Source organism: Oncorhynchus clarkii, chromosome 10 (genome assembly GCF_045791955.1).
Source record: "Oncorhynchus clarkii lewisi isolate Uvic-CL-2024 chromosome 10, UVic_Ocla_1.0, whole genome shotgun sequence".
In the NCBI taxonomy this organism is placed as follows: Eukaryota; Metazoa; Chordata; class Actinopteri; order Salmoniformes; family Salmonidae; genus Oncorhynchus; species Oncorhynchus clarkii.
Window position 1 is genome coordinate 22,264,102 of NC_092156.1, and position 24,076 is coordinate 22,288,177.

General features: G+C 44.0%; 1 protein-coding gene across 1 annotated transcript in view; it reads right to left on the reverse strand.

The window, feature by feature from the left end:
* The window catches only part of LOC139418148 (roundabout homolog 2-like), a 135,204-nt gene that overhangs the window by 15,916 nt on the left and 95,212 nt on the right, over positions 1-24,076 (reverse strand). Inside the window, exons 9-17 of the mRNA XM_071167377.1 lie at positions 13,692-13,894; positions 8,336-8,417; positions 6,853-7,021; positions 3,883-4,049; positions 3,469-3,590; positions 2,767-2,983; positions 2,008-2,132; positions 1,163-1,340; positions 617-853 (exon numbers count right to left, since the gene is read on the reverse strand). Of these exons, the coding sequence (XP_071023478.1) occupies positions 617-853; positions 1,163-1,340; positions 2,008-2,132; positions 2,767-2,983; positions 3,469-3,590; positions 3,883-4,049; positions 6,853-7,021; positions 8,336-8,417; positions 13,692-13,894 (1,500 nt within the window). The remainder of the gene's footprint in view (positions 1-616; positions 854-1,162; positions 1,341-2,007; positions 2,133-2,766; positions 2,984-3,468; positions 3,591-3,882; positions 4,050-6,852; positions 7,022-8,335; positions 8,418-13,691; positions 13,895-24,076) is intronic.

Genomic DNA, 24,076 nt, shown 5'->3' on the forward strand with positions numbered 1-24,076 from the left:
AAGCAACCTTATATTTTGGGTTCTGATGAGGTATGACAGTTGAACAAAGCTCGCGAGGCATTTACTGTATATGTTATATTCTTCAAGAATCAATGGGTACATATCATTATGTTGTAAGCACGAAAATGGATGTAGCAACTGCAGATGGCCCCTTTAATGCATCAAAAGACTATTTTGGTGTTCACACAAGGATTTGTTTGATTTACAACTGCACAACAAGTAAAACATCTAAACTGAAATGAAGATTTAAAAAAAAAAGTATTACGAATTCAGAATTCAAATTAATTTGGTTGGAGGCAGGTGATTCTCGTTTACTATGTCACTTTGGGTAAGTTTCAGGTGCCTACAGGGTAAAAATAGTCATTCAACCAGTTTTGAAAAGAGAAAACAGAAGTTTCTACTCCATTGCACTCCATTGTCAAGTGCAAGTTTGCCAATATATTAGAATGCAACAAGTAAATATTTTGTTAGGTAACTTTAACTTTAATAGTAGCCTTTTGTAAAGTGCAGTGGAATACTTGATATGGTAAGGTGAGTTACAACATACTTCTTTGATATTGTGGTAAGGTAACATTTAGTGGTGTGTAAAGATTGCATCATATAAAGTGCAAAGTACCAGCAGGCGTGTAGTTGAACGATGCAGTGTAGTGACTAAGCTCCTTCCTCTTCTTGCGGCGGCAGTAGATCCACACGCTGAAACCCATGAGGATGACCCAGCAGGCCCCGCCGATCCCAGCGATGAATGCCGGCTGCTTCACCACATCAGTAATCTGCTCGGCCAGGCTCACGCTGCTCTCATCACCCTCCGCGTCCTCCCCGGTACCGGGCACTGACGGTGCTTCCACTGGCAGCTCTGAAGGAGAGCGGCAAGTAGTTAGTGGAGGGATATTTAACTTTTACCTGTTAAGTATTATAACCAACCTCGAATCCCTTAGCCGAATAGGTGAAAAATCTGTCGATATGCCCTTGAGCAAGGAACTTAATCCTAATTGCTCCTGTAAATCGCTCTAGATAAGAGCGTCTGCTAAATGACCAAACATTTAAATGTAATAAAAAAAATGCATGGCAATAATTTCAGTAATTTTAGCTACCCCCACTATCTCCTTGATATCGCAGTCTGAAATGTCTAATTCTGCTAGCTTGTGGTTCTGGGGGGACTCACTGATGAGGACAGACACAGGCTGGCTGTGGATGCCCACTCTGGCGCTGGTCACCGCTGCCACCTCCACCTGGTACAGGATGCCTGGCAGCAGCCCCTTGAGTACGGTGGAGAGGACAGTGCCATCCACGGTGGTGTTGATGTGGTAGCGGGTCTGGGTGTCATTGCCCACACACCACACCTGTTGATGGTTGGAGGACGGTGAGTTGGTGTGAGATTGAAGAGGTAAAATTTGCGGTGTCCAAATTAGGACGCATGTTAGCGTTTTTTTCCGTCATGAATCTTGTTCTGAAGGCAGCTCTGCACAGCCACAAAGTCATAAAATCTGATTTTAAACCTAACCTAACACTAACCTTAACCACACTGCTAACCCTAACCTTAAATGAATTTGAGTTTTTATATACATTTTTTACAATATAGACAATTTTGACATTGTAGCTGGCCTATCTAAGAAGAAATCACTCAGTTCTGCCTCCAGGACGAGACTCATGACAGTAAACGTCAACATGCTATTAGGACTGCCTGTTGTGACTCTGAGGAAGTCATTATATAGACACAATTTATTTTACAGTCCTGTTTGAGCTGGTGTTTACATTATATTTTGTTATTTAGAAAATACTTATTTGGTAACTGGGTACTTTCTGATACTTGCTTCAAATAATTCAAAACAATTCATAGCTACTCCTTTGTTTCCCATTACTTGTTTTAATGAATCCCAAAGAAACTATGTCGTAATTATGTAACTATTATTATGTAATGTCCATTTTGTTTATACGAAAATGCCAAAAAACGTGGATGCACGTTTTTGGACAGATCCAATCATCATGCCATTTTCTCTGTCAGCATACCTTGTACTCCTGGATTATTCCACTCTGCATGTCGGCGGGAGGAGGCTCCCAGGACACACTAATACTGGAGCTGTTGCTCAGCTTCACTGTAACCACGTTTACTGCTCTGGGAGGGGCGCTTGGGACTGCAGGAGAAGAGATACGAGCAAGGTGTGAAAAACCCCCAACTGATGTGAAAAAAATGAAATAGGGGCATTTGGCAAAATAGCGAAAATATGATTTGAGAATGATGAAAATGGCCGACTCCATCAAATGCCATCAAATGGTTATTGAACTATAAACAGTGCTTCGTCTTCATAACAGGATGTAAAGGTCACACAGGTGTTGGGAATTGCAATCCAATTGCTTCGACTGTGATGTGACTCCTAGAGGCTCCTGAACACCTAGCTATTTTCAAAAAGCCAGAGTCCTCAAAATGTTTCAAGACAAGTATTAAAATGTTTTATTTAAAAAACACTTCTAGAATGTATTTTGTATTTCACCCTTATTTTGCTGGGTGAATTGACTGAGGGCACATTTTCTTTGACAGCATCGACTGAGTATGACCAATCAATCGCCACTTTAAAAGCCTTTATTTGAACCTGGAAGTCCCATTGAGAAACACCTATTTTAAAACCCTTGTTACCCACCATTCCCTCCATTATGGACAGAGGCTATCTCAAGTGTACCATGTCCATATTAGGAGAGCCTCGGTCTCAAAAGGGCTTGTGTCAGTCTCATCAGAAGTTGTGAGTAACAGTAGCTTCAAGCCAGTCTTACCTTCCGCTGCTGTTCTGATCAGCAGCAGCCGACTGTCCTTGCCCTGGAACTCGTCGAAGTAGGGCCGGATCTTGATCTCATACTCTGTGCCTGTGAGCAGGTTGGCGACCACGGCCAGGCGCTCTGACGGGGCCTTGATATCCTGCAGCTGCCAGGTGCCACCGCTGGGCCGGTATAGGAGCCGGTAGCCCTGGATGTACTGGGACTGACGGTCTACCTGGGGAGGGACAGAAGAAAAGGGTGGAAAGAGAGAAAAAAAATAGACATTTATGAATTACAGTTTTACTGCCCTTGGAAATGGATATACAGTAAAAAAACAAAAACATTCCAGAGTGTGAAAGTACAACTGATGGTGTCACGCGTGCTCCCTCTCCGGCCTCTAGGTCAGCAGGCTGCTCGTTATGGCGCACACCTGTCACCATCGTTACGCTCACCTGCAGGTCATCAGACTCACCTAGACTCATCACTTCCCTGATTACCTTCCTATATATGTCACTCCCTTTGGTCCCTTCCCCAGGCGTCATTGTTTCTGTTTCAGTTTCCTGTCTGTGTGCTGTTAGTGTTTCTTGTTTTGTATTATGTTCCGTACATTTTTTTTAAACACTCACTACCTGAACTTTCTTCCCGACTCTGAGCGCACATCGTTACAGATGGTATTTCTCCTGTGAAAGAATATGTAAAAACTCAGGTCAGGGTACTCACCATCCATGATACTTGAACACTGGAGGCAGTGAGTGTGACAGGCTCCTGAAGATGAACACCCACCTCTCCCAACTCTCTCTGGACCTGCCTGTGGTCCACTCCCTGACCTGTAGGACTACCATCTGCAAACACAACATTAACAAACATCAGACACACAATAACAGTAAAACTATAGTAGATGCTTACTGTAGCTCATATACACTTGATTGAAATAATCTAAATCGTTTTTATGAAGCCTTCAAACCGCCATACTTTCATGATGAACTGCTTCAAAATTTGAGAAAAAAGTTTTCACTTTCAAACTTTTCACGCTCTCTCTGCACTAACAACCACCTTGTAATGCTTACATTTTTTTCAATTGTCTTTCATAGTAAATGTCCAGTAAAGCTGTTATATCCCCTCCCAGGTACTGACCTTGTGTGCGGACGGGCTCAGAGATAGGGCTGGGGTCACTCAGCCCGTAGGCGTTGACCGCTCGGACGATGAACAGGTAGATGGTGTTGGGAAAGAGACCGCTGACAGTGTGTTTCTCCAACTTTACCAGGTCAGCCACCGTTTGCCACGTACTGCCTGCTGATTGGCTAGAGTAAGAGACCACAGACAATGATGTCGTGTCATTTCCACTTATGTTAGTAAAGTTACTGTGCAAGGCAAGCCTTCCTTATACCCTGTAGTGACAACGATGTCATTACTCTATAGTGATAAACTATTATTCACTGTCTTCATTCTGATTACAATAACAATAATGCCAGCTGTATTTCTGTCAAGTCTTATGTTTTTTTGTCCTTTTAAAATTGCTTGTTTTTATGAAAATGTGTGAGATCACTTGCATAATGATACTATTTCGCTCTGTAATAAATAAATGTGATAAATCTTGTGAACAACACATCTGATGAAGGTAGAGGGAAACATGTTGAGCTTCTTTGGCTTTGACGGTCCCGCATTTTCCTCTCCTGACTATTATTTAGTGGCATGGTCACATGACAACCTCCTCCACCCCTCGCTTTTTTATTTTTTTAAAATTTCTCTCCATTCGTTCACTTTTTATTTTCTTCATCTTGCCAGAGACAGCAGCAGACTAGTGACTTTACAGCTAACCTGTGCAATTAGGCGACAGAGATATAAAAGCTGCGCGAGCCATTCATATTCCTCGAGCAGACCACCCAATACTGGTAGTGATAAATCTAAGGTCACTTTGTCGGAGGAGAGGCTGAAGCATGGGAAGCACACACACACAGGAAAACACAGATACACACGTAAACATACACTCTTTCCCAATAAACATGCATGTCCTTTAGAATGGTACATATGCCATTCTTCATACAGTAACAATGTGTCAGGATTCCATCTCCCCATTGTCACACACACACTCATCCCCACTTCTCTCTCCCTGGACACTCCCACCCCCACAACCCCCAGCACAATTTTGCCCACTTGGCACGGTGCTAACTACTGCCCAGGGGGCAAGGTGAGAGAAGAGGGATGAGGGGGCTAGTGAGTCAGGTTGGGAGGGGGCAAAATTCCTCTCAGCGTACAATAGCCCAAGGACTTGTCTGTCTGTGCCATCCGCATTTAAATTTATTACCATTTTAGATTACCCCACTAATTTCCATGAAGGCGCGCTAAGTTGATCACGGTGTGTTTATGTGTGTGTCATTACAAACCACTTGATGTTTTTTGCAACTGCATTCAAGGAAACTTTGAAAGTTCTTGAAATTTTCCGAAATGACTGACCTTCATGCCTTAAAGTAATGATGGACTGTTGTTTCTCTGCTTGTTTGAGCTGTTCTTGCCATAATATGGACTTGGTCTTTTACCAAATAGGGCTATCTTCTGTATACCACCCCTACCTTGTCACAACACAACTGATTGGCTCAAATGCAATAAGAAGGAAAGAAATTCTACAACTTAACTTTTTACAAGGCTCACCTGTTAATTGAAATGCATTCCTTCCAGGTGACTACCTCATGAAGCTGGTTGAGAGAATGCCAAGAGTATGCAAAGCTGTCATCAAGGCAAACGGTGGCTACTTTGAAGAATCTCAAATATAAAATATATTTTGATTTGTTTAACACTTTCTTAGTTACTACATGATTCCATATGTGTTATTTTACAGCTTTGATGTCTTCACTATTATTCTACAATGTAGAAAATAGTCCAAATAAAGAAAACCCCTTGAATGAGTAGGTGTGTCCAAAATTTGTCTGGTACTGTATATATTTATTTTATTTTTGCCTTTATTTAACTAGGCAAGTCAGTTAAGAACAAATTCTTATTTTCAATGATGACCTAGGAACAGTAGGTTAACTGCCTGTTCAGGGGCAGAACGGCAGATTTTTACCTTGTCAGCTCGGGGATTAAGTCCAATGCTCTAACCACTAGGCTACCTGCCGCATGCACATACACTGACATTGCTCGTCCTAATATTTTAAATAATATATATCCAGTATTAATTATTTCTTAATTCCTTTATTTTACTTTTAGATTGTTGTGAATTGTTAGATATTACTGAACTGTTGGAGCTAGGAACACAAGCATTTCGCTACATCCGCTGTCACACCCTGACCTTTGAGAGCCTTTTTATTTCTCTATTTGGTTCGGTTGGGGTGTGATTTGGGTGTGCATTCTAGTTTTTCTATTTCTTTGTTGGCCGGGTAGGGTTCCCAATCAGAGGCAGCTGTCTATCGTTGTCTCTGATTGGGGATCATACTTAGGCAGCCCTTTTTCACACCTTAGATAGTGGGATCTTGTTTTTACATAGTTGTTGTCTAGCGCTGCAGAACTTTATGTTCTGTTTTGTATTTTGTTGTTTTGTCGGAGTTCAGTTTTAAAAATCATGAACACTTTCCACGCTGTGCTTTGGTCTCATTCATCTAACGACGGACGTAAAACCCGCAATAACATCTGCTAAATATGTGTTTGCAACCGATAAAATGTGATTTGATTTTGATTTGTTTGATGTGGAATAAAAGCAAAGTGAGGGCAGCTGGGAGATTTGGGGAGTGGCTTAGCATGGGCCAGCTGCCAACCTAGCTGGGGTTGATTAGAATGTGAAAGGTGTCAGAGTCTGTGTGTCCGTGGGGGGGGGGGGGGGGGGTGAGCCCTCCTGCCTGCCATGCCCGGCTAACACGGCTCATGTGCTGACACACCATTAAGAAACGATGAGGGATGGCTGCACACAGCAACCTCTGGCTAGAGAGAGGGCAGTGGGCTGGAGGATAGAAAATGTGTGTTAGGGAAAGTGTGTCTTCAGATGTTTCGTGTTACTTCTAAGAAAAAACTGTTTTTCAAATCTGTCTTTCTGTCTGTTCTACAGAATGTACCACAAGGTTGAGCCCTACTGAACGCGGCCCAGGTCTATCTTCTACTGTCGACTCCACCCACCTGAAGGCCTCGAGGATGTAGGAGGTGACGGCAGCCCCCCCCTCATGGGCGTTGGGCTGCCAGGTGAGGGTGACACTGTTGCGGGTCACGTCGGTCACCACAGGCTTCTGGGGAGGTCCCGGTAGCTGGAAGGGTTCTGATGCCTGGGACACAGACGAAACGCCACTCTCTGAAAATCACAATCAAATCAAACTTTATTTAAAATGCATTTAAAAAGAGACAATAGAGACAGAGGATGAGAGGGTAGCTGGAGGGTAGTGAATCTCCTATATTTAGTAGTACCATTCTCAATATAACTGTTGTTGGAAGCCCTTTTGTGGTCTAAAGAGTTACAAATAAATAATTCATGCAATAAGGTCAATTAAATTTAAATTCTGTCAATTACGAATTGAAAAGAATTCAGAGTTTCTGTTTGGTTGGTTTACGATGCATTAGTAGGCACTAAATACCATCTTATCAAGCTTCATCAAACATTAGCATTTCATAACAGCAACAAGACACTACTTATTCCAACTCATCATCCCTCTGCTTCGCCATGGGCCAAGCAACGCCCCTAGGTGTGATTTCATCCACAATATCACAAGACCTCTGCCTTATTTCTTGATTCAATGATCTTATATGGGCATGACTGTCACGGATCTTTCTGGAACACACCTGGCCCCTATTCCCACTGATTGTATTTGTATATATGTGCCCTTTGGTTTCCATTTGGGGGTTGATTATTGTTACAATGTCCGTTGGTGCGTGTGAGTACCTGTGCTGTGTGTTTTGGGTTTTCGTGCTCTTGTGAGTCGGGTCTCGTCCCATGTGTTAATCATTGTGCGCATGTTTTATTTATTCAAGGTACTCCTAGTTTTTTTGTTTGGTCTTCGTCCCCATGCCTTTACATGGCAAGCCGTAATTTGTGCTTCATTTTAAAAAAAATATTACGCATTCCTGCGTCTGTCTCCCAAATCATTGTTACCAACGTGACAGAATAATCGGCCATTAAGGGAGACAGCGGGAATGGCCCGTCCGACAATGTTGCGACTGGTCCGTCTGGTGTTGCTGCAACTTCAGCAGCTACAACTGGCCCGTCCGACGACGCTACAACTAGTTTGTCCGGAGCCACTGCTACTGGTCCGTCCGGTGCCATCGCAACTTTGGCAGCAGCAACTGGCCCGTCCGACGCAACTTCAGCAGCTGCATCGTGTCCTGATCGACCTGCACTGCATTCCTGTGATTGTCCTCAAGGCCGGTGTCGTTGCGCTGCTGTCACGGATCCCTCCCCGTGCCTTTATACGGCACGCAGTAATTTGGGCTTAATAATAAAAACTATTACGCATTCCTGCGTCTGTCTCCCGATCCTTCATGCCAACGTGACAATGACATGGCAGAGGCAATCTAATACTGTAGGGAGGAGTTTATTACAGTAGATTTACCATTCACTGTGTCCGTGTGCATGTGTGTGTGTGCGCGCGTGTCTACGTGTGTGGGCATTTACCTTTAACAGTGAGTACACCGCTCCACATCGTTTCTCCGCTCGAGCTGGAAGCCACGCAGGTGTAGGCCCCAGAGTCGGTTTCCTGGCAAAAAGAGAGAGGGCCTAGTCAACATTGGTGTATATGCACAGAAGCACAATGCCTTTGCCTTTTCACATTCAGGTGTTCTGGAGCAAATCTTTCCAGATAAGTCAACATGAACATCTACCTAGAATCTATGGGCTATCTGTAGTCTCCAAAGACTGTTAACTATGTATAATAATTCTGTGTATCTCCCCAAAGATACCCATATGTTTTATTGCTCTAATCTAATAAGTACTATTCTCATAATGGTTAATGGGGAAGTATTCTATTTACAGTATGTTCTATTGGAACATAGTTGTTGGATATGTACATTTGCGCTCATATGTTCCCATGAACATTAATAAAGAGTAACATTACGCTTTGCTGTCAATGAAGTCTCACATGTAGCTGTAACACTGCTAGCTTGTCCCTTAATAGAGAAACCACAGTTCCTCAAAAAGGGTTTGGAGCATATGTGCTGTTATTTTAGTTCTTTACTATAGTACCTCTGGGCCTGTGCACATAAAGCGTCTTGGGTTAGAGTTTCTGATCTAGGATCAGGTCCCCCCTGTCCATGTAACTGTATTCATTAAGATGTAAAAGGCAAAACTGATAATAGATCAGCATTCCTACTCTGAAATACTTTATAAATATGGGCCCTGATCCTTTGGTACTAATGGGAGAGTTTTAAGGGGCAATCTGCAATTGCTAGATACATTTTTGGACTTATAAATGTATTATATCTACCAATTGATTTTTAAAGAACACTAACTTATAAATGCCTCATGAGCTTAGTTCAACTGTTGTACCCCAACGTTTAAAGGAGGTTAAAGGACTTTTCACATTATGTAGACAATGGTATTGTGCTGGGCATAATGAACATGACATTGAAAAGAGGTGGAATATGTAACCAAAGCGGTCTGCAAACTTCTGCCGCTCATACAGCACTTCATATTTCTGTGGCTCTGACTGTGCTGCATACTGAGCACTCAACAGTAAGCAGCAACACGGGCTGATGATCCATAGCCATACTACTAGCAAGGGAAACTGTGTGTGTGTGTGTGTGTGTGTGTGTGTGTGTGTGTGTGTGTGGGGGGGGGGGGTCATTAAAAATTCATTGGGAAGCTCAGAGCTAGACGGGGGCTAGAAATTGCTCACAACAGTGGAAGATGTAGAGACTTTCATTTGCAGACAAGGATCTAATGATGGTGACAGCTCACGGCCACCCGCTTGCAGGTTAGTGGGCTACACAATCACACAAACACAGATTTCAAACTAACAACTAGGTTTTCAGACCTTTTGGTTAATTTAAAACCACTATTATTCAAAACAAAGCTAATTAATAATGCAAAGCACACTACAAAAACACAGAGGGAGAAAACACAATGCAATCAATATAATGCAATGTGGTTGGTTTTTGGATGCCATCCACTACTTCTGTGTGTGTGTGTGTGTGTGTGTGTGTGTGTGTGTGTGTGTGGCTGGCTGGTCAGTTGCAGTGGCGTTGGCATTACACAAGTCTAAGTGCCTTGTCTAAAAGCCCCAAGAGAGACAGGAGAGGTGACTCCAAGTCGAACAGTACATCACTCTTCCATCTCTCTTCCTATAGGCCGGCTGACCCTGAACGGACCTGTATGGCAGCCAAGGATGTGGCTGTCTGTGGTGGCAGGTCCATGTTGGTGACTGGTGATTGGAGGAAAGAAGTGGGAAGGGGTAAATGGCCGGGCATCTAACTATTAATCATGGTTGGCAGCTTTGGGTGCTGCGCTAAACAGATTGTTAAAAATGTATGAAGGAGGCAAGAGTTTGTTATTTTCTCCACATCCTCGCTGTTCTTTCTCTATATTGTAGCATCTTCCTTGACTTGTTTTGTTTCTCTCTCATCTCAATACCCTGTCTTTCTTTCTCATCTATTTTCTTTCCATCCCCCTCGTTCTTGCTCTGGTCCCGGGGTAATGGGCATCTCTTCAGTCACAGAGAGGAACAAACCGACCATCTGTCGGGTCCCCTGCCCTCTCTTCTCCACCCCACCCTCCTCTCTCACCTCTCCTACCTCCACCATAAGTCACCTTCCTGTGCCCCACTCTGCTTTAGTTCAAAGATGAGCGTCCTGATAAAAGGGAAGGAGAGCAATTAAAAACAAACAGGGACAGTGTCCAAGTTTCAAAAAGATAGAATTGGCCATAAGTACAGTCCATCTAGTCGAGGCGAGTCGAGATGTGAGAAATTCTTTAATACAGTCATTAGAGGAAGTACCAAAGAGTGTTTTCTACATCTTGAGTGCATGAAAAATGTTTTGGTACATTGAGATGCTTGACTTAATCTTTTTTCTCTCTTGGTCTCTCCTCCTCAGCCTCTCTCAAAACTCCTACAAGGATTTAATTAGTGTCATGGCGATCGTTAATCACTCTGGGCCCAACAATCAATTAATTAACGCGTCAGCTGGTCCTGAAGCTCGCCACACACACACACAACCTGCGGGTTGCAGGTGCAGCCCGCAACCCCGGAGAGCTCTTGGTAGAATGTATATCATTATCCGTGCATATACTACCACTAACGATTGCACTCGTTCATTACCTTGGCGAGTATGCATCACCGCTAATTTATTTATTTATTTCACCTTTATTTAACCAGGTAGGCTAGTTGAGAACAAGTTATCGTTTACAACTGCGACCTGGCCAAGATAAAGCATAGCAGTGTGAGCAGACAACACAGAGTTACACATGGAGTAAACAATTAACAAGTCAATAACACAGTAGAAAAAAAGGAGAGTCTATATACATTGTGTGCAAAATGCATGAGGAGGTGTGATAAATGATCAGATGGTCATGTACAGGTAGAGATATTGGTGTGCAAAAGAGCATAAAATAAATAAAAACAGTATGGGGATGAGGTAGGTAAAAATGGGTGGGCTATTTACCGATAGACTATGTACAGCTGCAGCGATCGGTTAGCTGCTCAGATAGCAGATGTTTGAAGTTGGTGAGGGAGATAAAAGTCTCCAACTTCAGCGATTTTTGCAATTCGTTCCAGTCACAGGCAGCAGAGAACTGGAACGAAAGAAGGCCAAATGAGGTGTTGGCTTTAGGGATGATCAGTGAGATACACCTGCTGGAGCGCGTGTTACGGGTGGGTGTTGCCATCGTGACCAGTGAACTGAGATAAGGCGGAGCTTTACCTAGCATGGACTTGTAGATGACCTGGAGCCAGAGGGTCTGGCGACGAATATGTAGCGAGGGCCAGCCGACTAGAGCATACAGGTCGCAGTGGTGGGTGGTATAAGGTGCTTTAGTGACAAAACGGATGGCACTGTGATAAACTGCATCCAGTTTGCTGAGTAAAGTGTTGGAAGCAATTTTGTAGATGACATCGCCGAAGTCGAGGATCGGTAGGATAGTCAGTTTTACTAGGGTAAGTTTGGCGGCGTGAGTGAAGGAGGCTTTGTTGTGGAATAGAAAGCCAACTCTAGATTTGATTTTCGATTGGAGATGTTTGATATGAGTCTGGAAGGAGAGTTTACAGTCTAGCCAGACACCTAGGTACTTATAAATGTCCACATATTCAAGGTCGGAACCATCCAGGGTGGTGATGCTAGTCAGGCGTGCGGGTGCAGGCAGCAAACGGTTGAAAAGCATGCATTTGGTTTTACTAGCGTTTAAGAGCAGTTGGAGGCCACGGAAGGTGTGTTGTATGGCATTGAAGCTCGTTTGGAGGTTAGATAGCACAGTGTCCAAGGACGGGCCAGAAGTATATAGAATGATGTCGTCTGCGTAGAGGTGGATCAGGGAATCGCCCGCAGCAAGAGCAACATCATTGATATATACAGAGAAAAGAGTCGGCCCGAGAATTGAACCCTGTGGCACCCCCATAGAGACTGCCAGAGGACCGACAGCATGCCCTCCGATTTGACACACTGAACTCTGTATGCAAAGTAGTTGGTGAACCAGGCAAGGCAGTCATCAGAAAATCCGAGGCTAATGAGTCTGCCGATAAGAATATGGTGATTGACAGAGTCGAAAGCCTTGGCAAGGTCGATGAAGACGCCTGCACAGTACTGTCTTTTATCGATGGCGGTTATGATATCGTTTAGTACCTTGAGCGTGGCTGAGGTGCACCCGTGACCGGCTCGGAAACCAGATTGCACAGCGGAGAAGGTACGGTGGGATTCGAGATGGTCAGTGACCTGTTTGTTGACTTGGCTTTCGAAGACCTTAGATAGGCAGGGCAGGATGGATATAGGTCTGTAACAGTTTGGGTCCAGGGTGTCTCCCCCTTTGAAGAGGGGGATGACTGCGGCAGCTTTCCAATCCTTGGGGATCTCAGACGATATGAAAGAGAGGTTGAACAGGCTGGTAATAGGGGTTGCGACAATGGCGGCGGATAGTTTCAGAAATAGAGGGTCCAGATTGTCAAGCCCAGCTGATTTGTACGGGTCCAGGTTTTGCAGCTCTTTCAGAACATCTGCTATCTGGATTTGGGTAAAGGAGAACCTGGAGAGGCTTGGGCGAGTAGCTGCGGGGGGGGGGGGGGGGGGGGGGGGAGCTGTTGGCCGAGGTTGGAGTAGCCAGGCGGAAGGCATGGCCAGCCGTTGAGAAATGCTTGTTGAAGTTTTCGATAATCATGGATTTATCGGTGGTGACGTGTTACCTAGCCTCAGTGCAGTGGGCAGCTGGGAGGAGGTGCTAAGCTTTATGACGCCACAGAAACTCGACCACCAATCACTAAATCACTGACTCACCCATAAACCATAAAAAAGCCACTCTGCCAGTATTCCAATATTAATATCTGCCTCTCAATTAGATTGCTGAGTTGTGTTTTAGTGGACGGCTACTATGACCTGTATGACGCTTAATGAGTAAATATCAATATATCAAATGGACAGGTTGCTTTGCCGTGGCATCTCAACACTGCTATGCCTATTGCTGTGACTGGCAGTGAGTCATAATAGTACATAATAGTACAATGAATGAATTTAAGCTAAATACCATTAAGGCTGAGAAGTTGATTGGATTGAATTGGAAACAGCACTCAGTTGTGACTGCATGCAGTTGCTTAGTATCACCTAGGAGAATTAGCTCAGAAGATTGGCCATGATGAGACTTGGAGTGCATTGAGAGGAAATGTGAAGCGTTTAATTTAATTTACTAATATCCAGGGAGTGATGGCATTTACGAAGGAGGATGGAAAGAGAATCAATGAGAACATTCTTGCAACGTTCATGAGCATTATTGGGAACATTCTTTCTATGTTCTTAAGAATTATTGGGAACGTTCTATTTAAGTTATTTTCAGGTACCTGCAGGTTTGTGATCTGGAACATTCCGTTCTCCATCAGGCTGACACGCTCATCTCCCAGGATCCTCTGGCCATCCTTCTCCCATTGAATGCTGGGCAGAGGGTTGCCCATCACGTGGCACTGTAAATGGGCCGTGGAGCCCGGCGCCAGCGTTTGATTGGCCGGTCCTTGGCGGATGATGGGTGGGACTCGGTCGGAGGATGCTGTGTGGGGGAGGGAAGGAGAGAGAGATACGTTATGAGAGAGGGTAGTTGAGTGCATTCTCTTGGAGGACCATCCTCCACCAACCAGCTACAGAATACAAACACATTGCTATATATTCATGAGATATCTGTTTTAGAGATCATAGAAAAACTAATATACATAAATTAATCGTAATAGTTAATTAACGTAACAGTTATGGCATGTTGCGTTAATGTATCCTAAACATTTGCAGCATGGAGAAACCTTGAAGCCTCCAGTCACTCAGCCTTGTTAAAATACTCCAATCCAGTGGCCTCCCGAGTGGCGCAGCGGTCTAAGGCACTGCATCGCGTCACTTTGATGCGTCACTTCAATCCCAGGCTGTGTCACAGCCGGCCGTACCCATGAGACGGCGCACAATTGTCAGTGTTAGGGGAGGGTTTGGCTGGCTGGGATTTCCTTGTCCCATTGCACTCTAGCGACTCCTTGTGGTGGGCCGGGCGCCTGTAAGGTGACTTCGGTCGTCAGCTGGTCTGTGATTTTTGTACATTTTTATTTTGTATTTTTTTAATTGAATATCCAAAACATACAATATACTTGCAGTGAAGCCGCTCAACAACTACACCACACCAGTCATCCAACAGACTCCCATTCAGAGCGACACACAGAAGCATCCAGGGTCAACGCCCTGCTCAAGGGCACGTCGACAGATCTCTCACAAGGCCAAAAAAAACGGGGACGCCAACCCTCCACGATCCCCCCACAGTTCCCCATAGCTGTCCCTCAACCATCCGAGACCACTCCCACAGTCACCTCTCCCAATAAAAAAATGTAATTCCATTCCCCACCCCCAAGAACCCCCCCAATGCACCAAAAAAAAACAAGAAAATGAACTCATGAGAAAAAGAAATAGACAAAATAAAACAGAAAACAAGAATGCAAAAAAAACAAAGGACATCAAGGACAACTAAATTCATAACAACAAGGCCAACTGTATATGTTTGAGTGCATGTCTGGCACTATTTACATGTGTGTATTTGAATGAGAGTATGTGTATATGCATGTGTACAAACACCGGCGCTGCATCAGCCTCAGGCATCATTGTCTTGTTGGAAGACAAATCTCTTGAAATGGAAGGAGTATCAGACCACTGCAAATCTACCAAGACCTGGCCGTCCCTCTAAACTTTCAGCTCATACAAGGAGAAGACTGATCAGAGATGCAGCCAAGAGGCCCATGATCACTCTGGATGAACTGCAGAGATCTACAGCTGAGGTGGGAGACTCTGTCCATAGGACAACAATCAGTCGTATATTGCACAAATCTGGCCTTTATGGAAGAGTGGCAAGAAGAAAGCCATTTCTTAAAGATATCCATAAAAAGTGTTGTTTAAAGTTTGCCACAAGCCACCTGGGAGACACACCAAACATGTGGAAGAAGGTGCACTGGTCAGATGAAACCAAAATTGAACTTTTTGGCAACAATGCAAAACGTTATGTTTGGCGTAAAAGCAACACAGCTGAACACACACTGTCAAACATGGTGGTGGCAGCATCATGGTTTGGGCCTGCTTTTCTTCAGCAGGGACAGGGAAGATGGTTAAAATTGATGGGAAGATGGATGGAGCCAAATACAGGACCATTCTGGAAGACTCCTGATGGAGTCTGCAAAAGACCTGAGACTGGGACGGAGATTTGTCTTCCAACAAGACAATGATCCAAAACATAAAGCAAAATCTACAATGGAATGGTTCAAAAATAAACATATCCAGGTGTTAGAATGGCCAAGTCAAAGTCCAGACCTGAATCCAATCGAGAATCTGTGGAAAGAACTGAAAACTGCTGTTCACAAATGCTCTCCATCCAACCTCACTGAGCTCGAGCTGTTTTGCAAGGAGGAATGGGAATAATTTCAGTCTCTCGATGTGCAAAACTGATAGAGACATACCCCAAGCGACTTACAGCTGTAATCGCAGCAAAAGGTGGCGCTACAAAGTATTAACTTAAGGGGGCTGAATAATTTTGCACGCCCAATTTTTCAGTTTTTGATTTGTTAAAAAAGTTTGAAATATCCAATAAATGTTGTTCCACTTCATGATTCTGTCCCACTTGTTGTTGATTCTTCACCAAAAAATACAGTTTTATATCTTTATGTTTGAAGCCTGAAATGTGGCAAAAGGTCGCAAAGTTCAAGGGGGCCGAATATTTTCGCAAGGCACTGTAAGTAGTACAGTATGCAGTTTACATCAATAGTGTACGCCTTGCCCCTTGGCACTAAATCCCATCCCTCCATAGACTGTCCATCCTGTAGTGAAGCACAGGACCTGGCTATAGGCTCACTAAACCACCATTGCCATGCAAACAAAAGCAAGCCAATGGACATATGTGTGTCTGTCTATGCCAACTCTGTACGTCTGTGTGTACACCATCACGTGAACATTACTGTGTGTGTGCTGACATCTTACAGAAAAACATACAGTTTCAACGTCACCTAAGTACCACTGTACCTCACTTTCAGTGTGTAGTCTATTGACATGAAGTCTGCTCATTGACATTTAGTCATATATCATTTTTTAAAGTTTTTTAAATTGTGCGTTTTGATTGATTGTACCCCAGCCAATGTCACCAAAAGAAATCATTAACACAAAATGTACCTCAAAATGTATATCAAAACTACAGACTTATTGTATCATCATGAGACAAATTCATTTTTTTGCTGGAGCCATAGCTAGTGATATTGTTGGTTTATGAACTCAAACACCATGGCTGAACTATGACAAAGGGAAAATGTGAAAAAAATATTTACCATTGAGCTGTAAGCATAATGTACACTTAGGTTGTTGTCTGTATGCTAAGCTACAATATTCTAGCTAAGGTACAGTGCTTTGAGGCAAACACGGAGCACAAATGCATCTAAACAACAGTTTATCCCCTTCCCTAAATGGCACGGCGGGACGATGGGAGCATGTGTTCCCGGCGAAGTTAATTTGCATAGCGCCATTCCGACTTGTGCTTTTTGATTACGTCTCGCGTTACCTGCTGCTGTTTGTTCATTTGGGGGACTGGGGGGGCGACAATGTTTTATGTTTGATGGCTTTGAAGAATCTTTAATTGATTTGGGTTTAAACAATTGTGAAGGAAGTGATGGAGGGTGAGGGGGGTGGGATGGGGGTTACTGGGGGTCTAGTCCATTGGCTAAAACAGCAGTCCATGACATATGTCAGCATAAAAAATGATAATTAGGTAGTCGGAAATAGACTAATTCCCAAATGGCACCCTTTTGCCTTTATAGTGCACTACATTTGACCTAGGGCTCTGCTCAAATACATATAAAACAAATACAGTGCCATTTAGGATGCATCCAAAGTGTTAGATGGTAATGGGATATGAATGTGGGTTTGTACGAGGAAGGCCCTGGCTTGGGTTTAGGATATTGGTTATTGGCTGTGTGTGTGATAGTTGATAACCCCCTAGGGATCACTAACTCCAGGGAAACTCACGCTAGGTTTCTGTCCTTACAGATTAGCTTTCATACACACACAAACTGGCACACACTCACTCACACAGGAATGCACAAGCACACACACGCATGCACACACACACCAGTGGAGGCTGGTGGGAGGAGCTATAGGAGGATGGGCTAATTGTAATGGCTCGAATGGAATAAATGTAACGTTTGACGTTTGACTCGGTTCCATTAATTCCATTCCAGCCATTACAAGGAGCCCTCCAATAGGTCCTCCCATCAGCCTCTGACGCATATATACACATACACACGCAAACAAACTGAAACACACACACACTAAGAAGCTGTGACGGTGCAAACAACTATTTTGGAGGCCTCTGAATTTATGGGATGGTGGGAATCCATTCTTTAACGACAATGTTCAGGCAGGTGGGAGATTAAAACATGCCATGATTTCCTGATTTGTGTGTGTGTTTAGCATGTGTGTGTCTGTCCCAGACTTTTGTGTATGAACAATATACAATATAGATCACGTATATCATGATATACAATATATATCAATGTATATCATCCCTACAGGATTTCCTGGTGATTTCTTGGGATATTTGCATGAAAAAAAATGCTTGTGGAAATGCTTCTTGGAAATTCTGACTAGGGTTGCAAAGGTACTGGTAATTTACCAAGTCCCGAGAATCTTCAGTAAATGTGTTAATTAACAAAAAATATATGGCAATCTATTGTAAATTTGGTAATTTATACTCTAATAACTTTAACAAAAAAATATTCATATATAGTATTCATTTTTTATATCTGTGTACATTTGTCCATGAGTTTCTAGTAGATAGACCACATGGTTAATGAGAAAATAGCCTAAGTAATGAAACAATTAACTCTGCAACTCTTCCAAATATTGACTTTTATTCACAACTGCCCCCAGTTTGACACCAAAACATTGACAACAAATACATATTGACAATAATAAAGGATTTTTCATGCTGGAAAACTCATATTAAACACCAAAGGTATTCATTAAGTTGATGGTTTATATTTAGGATAATGCTTTTTGGTTTATTTTAAAATCATCTTATTTAATTATCTAATATATTTTACATTGATAAGGCCACACAGAGGGCCAGAACTAATTACAGACACCTGTAATAATCTAAAGTACCCAAAAGGGCCACTAGATGTCTTGTGATAGATTACAGAAAATCCTTGAAAGATACCAAAATTCTGGCAGTTTACTGATAAACTTAGAAAGTTTGCAAACCTATATCTCCCTTTGCAACCATATACAGTATCTGACATTTTGCATGTTAATATGCCCTGATTTTGTCAAATTTGTCCTGAAAATGCTCTGACGAGGGAAAACGTTTGTTGACGTGTGGCTTGGTTGAACCATATTATGCTGTAAATGTGCAGTGATTGGATGAAATTGTGAGCCCTCTTTTTGTACTGTGGTGATGGGTCAGTTTTATGTGATAATATTGATATGATTTGCCATCTCTGGTCTCTTGGCCCTCCCATCCCTACGGGAGGGCACCTGCAGCTCGGCCCAGTCAAAGCTCTTCTGTCCTGGGACCCCAATGGAATCAGCTTCCCTCTGAAGCTAGGACAGCAGAGTCCCTGCCCATCTTCCAAAAAACACAACCCTAGCTCTTCAAAGAGTATCTTAAATAATCGCACAGTACCCACTCCTAACACTCGCAGTTGACTCCCCGCCACTAGCACTGACTTTGCTGATAGCTACTTTATTGAGGAAAAATGTACTTACTATGATTGAGACATTTGGTTGTCCCACCTAGCTATCTTGCGACGAGCAATCCCGGATCCGGGATCGTAATCATAGCCTCAAACGAATTAGCATAACGCAGCGGACATAAATACCCCTAGTAACTTTTCCTTATCATGAAAATCGCAAATGAAATGAAATAAATATATTCAAACACAAGCTTAGCCTTTTGTTAACAACACTGTCATCTCAGATTTTCCAAATATGCGTTACAGCCAACGCTAGACAAGCATTTGTGTAAGTTTATCATGGCATAATGCTATGCTAGCTCTGCTGGCAGCAGGCAACATTTTCACAAAAATAAGAAAAGCAACCAAATGAAATCATTTACCTTTGAAGAACTTTGGATGCTTTCACTCAGGAGACTCCCAGTTAGATAGCAAATGTTCCTTTTTTCCAAAAATATTATTTTTGTAGGCGAAATAGCTCCTGTTTGTTCATCATGCTTGGCTGAGAAATCGACCGGAAAATGCTACCACTACAACGCCAAACATTTTTCAAAATTAACTCCATAATTTCGACAGAAATACGGCAAACGTTGTTTAGGATCCATCCTCAGGGTGTTTTTAACATATCTATTCGATAATATATCCGTCGAGGCAATTGGTTTCTCATAAGAAGCGATTGGAAAAATGGCTACCTCAGTATTTTACGCAAGATTTTCTGCGGGAGACACCATGTGACCACTTGCTATATATGGTCCCTTACGGCTATTCTTCAATGGAAATGCGTAAAAAGACGTCACAATGCTGTAGACACCTTGGGGAATACGTGGAAAACATAAGCTCATTCGTAGCTCATTCACAGCCATATAAGGAGTCATTGGCATGAGGCGGTTTCAAAAAATGCGGCACTTCCTGATTGGATTTTTATCTGGGTTTCGCCTGTAACATCAGTTCTGTGGCACTCACAGACAATATCTTTGCAGTTTTGGAAACGTCAGAGTGTTTTATTTCCAAAGCTGTCAATTATATGCATAGTCAAGCATATTTTCGTGACAAAATATATTTTTTAAAACGGGAATGTTTTTCATCCCAAAGCCCCCTAATGCATAACTGATGAATGCACTTACTGAAAGTTGCCCTGGATAAGAGTTTCTGCTAAATTACAAAAATTTAAAATGTAAATGTAATGATTTGACTGCTTTATGCAGAAATAGTGCATTGATTGGTCAAATTTGCAAGGCCTTGCATAATATGCATGGATTTGTTGATTTTACCAAAAAACATGCGATCGCAGAATTGCGGAATCCTGGAGGGACTGATATACAATAAGCTCCAAAAGTATTGGGACAGTGACAAATGTTTTGTTATTTTGGCTCTGTACTCTAGCGCTTTGGATTTGAAATGATACAATAACAATACGGTTATAGTGCGGACTGTCCGCTTTAATTTGAGGGTATTTTCATTCATATCGGGTGAACCGTTTAGAAATTACACCACTTTTTGTACATAGTCCCCTCTATATTAATGGACCAAAAGTATTGGAACAAATTAACTTATGTGTATTAAAATAGTAGAAAGTTTATTATTTGGTCCAATATTCCTAACACGCAATGATTATATCAAGCTTGTGACTCTACAAACTTGTTGGATGCATTTGCTTTTTGTTTAAGGATGTGTTTCAGATTATTTTGTACCCAATAGATATGTATGGAAAGTTATGCATTGTGTCATTTTGAGGACACTTTTATGGTGAAAAATAATATAATATGTTTCTAAACATGTCTATAGTAATGTGGATGCTACCGTGATAACGGATGGTTCTAAATGACTCGTCAATAATGATGCACATATCATACCCCAAATACATGCTAACCTCTCACCATTACTATAACAGGGGAGGTTAGAATTTTTTATAAGGGGTAGGATATTTGTGCGTCTGTCACGGCTGTTGAAGGAAGTGGACCAAGGTTTCAGCGTGGTGAGCGTAAATGTTATTTTATTATAAAAAATAAAGCCAACAAAACAACAAACGAGAAAACAACCGTGGCAGAACTTCCCACCACCACAAACTGACCAAGCAGCGTGTTCAGGAGGACTGGACATGGGTGGACATCTTAAATGGCAAGGGATCCTGGACATGGGAGGAGATCCTGGCGGGAAAGGATCGCCTGCCGTGGGAGCAGCTGGAAGCAGAGAGGAAGGCGGAGGCAGTGAGAAAGAGGGCCCAGGATTACACAGGGTCACGGCTGGCACTAAAGACCGTGAGGCCACTCCCCAAATATTTTGGGGGGAGGCATACGAGGAGATTGGCTGAGTCAGGTTGGAGACCTGAGCCAACTCCTCTTGCTTACCGTGGCAAGCATCGTACTGGTCAGGCACCGTGTTGTGCGGTGGAGCGCACAGTGTCTCCAGTACTCATTCTTAACCCGGTGCGCTACATTCCAGCTCCCTGCATCTGCCAGGCTAAGGTGAGCATCCAGCCAGAATGGGTTGTGCCAGCACTGCGCTCGAGACCGCCAGTGCGCCTCCACGGCCCAGTGTATCCGGTGCCTCTGCCAAGAACTAAGCCTCCTGTATGTCTCCCCAGCCTGGTGAGTCCTGTGCCTGCTCCCAGAGCCAGGCCTCCTGTGTGTCTCTCCACTCCAGTGATCCATGGCAAGAAGCCTCCAGTGATGATCCATGGCACGAAGCCTCCAGTGATGATCCATGGCAAGAAGCCTCCAGTGATGATCCATGGCCCGAAGCCTCCAGTGATGATCCATGGCAAGAAGCCTCCAGTGATGATCCATGGCACGAAGCCTCCAGTGATGATCCATGGCACGAAGCCTCCAGTGATGATCCATGGCACGACGCCTCCAGTGATGATCCATGGCACGAAGCCTCCAGTGATGATCCATGGCACGAAGCCTCCAGGGATGATCCATTGCAAGCAGCCTCCAGTGATGATCCATAGCACGAAGCCTCCAGTGATGATCCATGGCAAGAAGCCTCCAGTTATGATCCATGGCCCGAAGCCTCCAGTGATGATCCATGGCAAGAAGCCTCCAGTGATGATCCATGGCACGAAGCCTCCAATGACGGCCTCCAATCCGGAGCCTCCAGCGACGGCCTCCAGTCCGGAGCCTCCAGCGATGTCCTTCAGTCCGGAGCCTCCAGCGACGGTCTCCAGTCCGGAGCCTCCAGCGACGTCTTTCAGTCCGGAGCCTCCAGTGACGGTCTCCAGTCCAGAGGCCCCAGCGACGTCCTTCAGCCCGGAGCCTCCAGCGACGGTCTCCAGTCCGGAGCCTCCAGCGACGTCCTTCAGTCCGGAGCCTCCAACGACGGCCTCCAATCCAGAGCCTCCAGCGACAGCCTCCAGTCCGGAGGCCCCAGCGACGTCCTTCAGCCCGGAGCCTCCAGCGACGGTCTCCAGTCCGGAGCCTCCAGCAACGTCCTTCAGTCCGAGCCTCCAACGACGGCCTCCAATCCGGAGCCTCCAGAGACGGTCTCCAGTCCGGAGCCTCCAGAGACGGTCTCCAGTCCGGGGCCTCCAAAGACGGTCTCCAATTCGGGTGCCCAGTCCGGGGCCCGCAGCGAGGTGACACCAAAGTGGGGTGAGCCAGTGGTGGAGCGGGGTCTGCGTCCAGCACCTGAGCTGCCACCGCGGATAGATGCCCACCCAGACCTTTGGGGGGGTGGGGAGGGGACTGCCCACCCAGACCTTTGGGGGGGTGGGGAGGGGATACTGTCACGCCCTGACCTTAGAGATCCTTTTTATGTCTCTCTTTGGTTTGGTCGGGGTGTGATTTGGGGTGGGTAATTCTATGTTCTATTATTTGTATTTCTATGTTTTGGCCGGTTAGGGTTCTCAATCAGGGACAGCTGTCTATCGTTGTCTCTGATTGAGAACCATACTTAGGTAGCCCTTTTCCCACCTGTCTTTGTGGGAAGATGACTTTGTTTATGGCACATAGCCTTTAGCTTCACGGTTTGTTTTGTAGTGTTTCTTGTTTTGTCTTTTCTAAATAAAATAATATCTACGCTCCCCACGCTGCACCTTGGTCCAGTTCTTTCAACGGCCGTGACAGCGTCTGTAACTTTCTCACTCATCATTATTCCTTGATTCATTAAGGATTCATGGTAGCATCCACATCTGCACTTTAACCTCATAGTCATTGTATCATTTCAAATCTAAAGTGCTGGAGTACTGTATAGACCCCCCCTCACCCTTCCGGACCCGATAGGCATAATTTTTTTAATTATAGAGACCTGTTCTGAATGGACCCGAGGACAACTAGACCCTTTCCGTATAGACCTGGTTGGATCCAGACCCGGTCCGAGTGAGGAAAGCAACAGAAAGGAACATTTTTCAGCTACTTTATTAACTAAAGCTGATAAAACTCGAGAGGAGGGAGAGAGGTGCCGCTCTAGAAGGCAGGGGAGAAGGGCCATACTGTGATCGAGTGGCATGGGGAGGAGGGTGGGAGAGACAGCAGCAACTAACCAACTCGACTTGCTGCCAAAGCTGCCAAAATTTTTTCATCAAATATGATTATGCAGTACCTGTCTTAACTGCATCAATCCAGGAGAAGCGGATTACTTAGTACCTGTCTTGACTGCTTCAAACCAGGAGAAGCGGATTACTTAGTACCTGTCTTGACTGCTTCAAACCAGGAGAAGCTAGTTAAGCTAGCTAACGTTAGCTAGCTAGGCTAACTGAGGCTGCAGTTCATGCACTTTCTCATCCTACTGTTAGAAACAACAACAACTCCATTCAGAATATTAAGTAGCAGCCTGACTCCCTTTTGGCTATTGGTCATTGTAGACTATCCTTTTCCTTTAACTTTTAATTCTGTCATTTTAATTCCATCTTCCATTGATTAGATACAGTATCTCCTAACTTTTGCCACACATGGAGTGAGGCTCTATTTCTGTAGCCTATTGCCACTGATTATTTACAGTGCCTTTGGAAAGTATCCAGAGCCCTTGACTTCTCCACATTTTGTTATGTTACAGCCTTA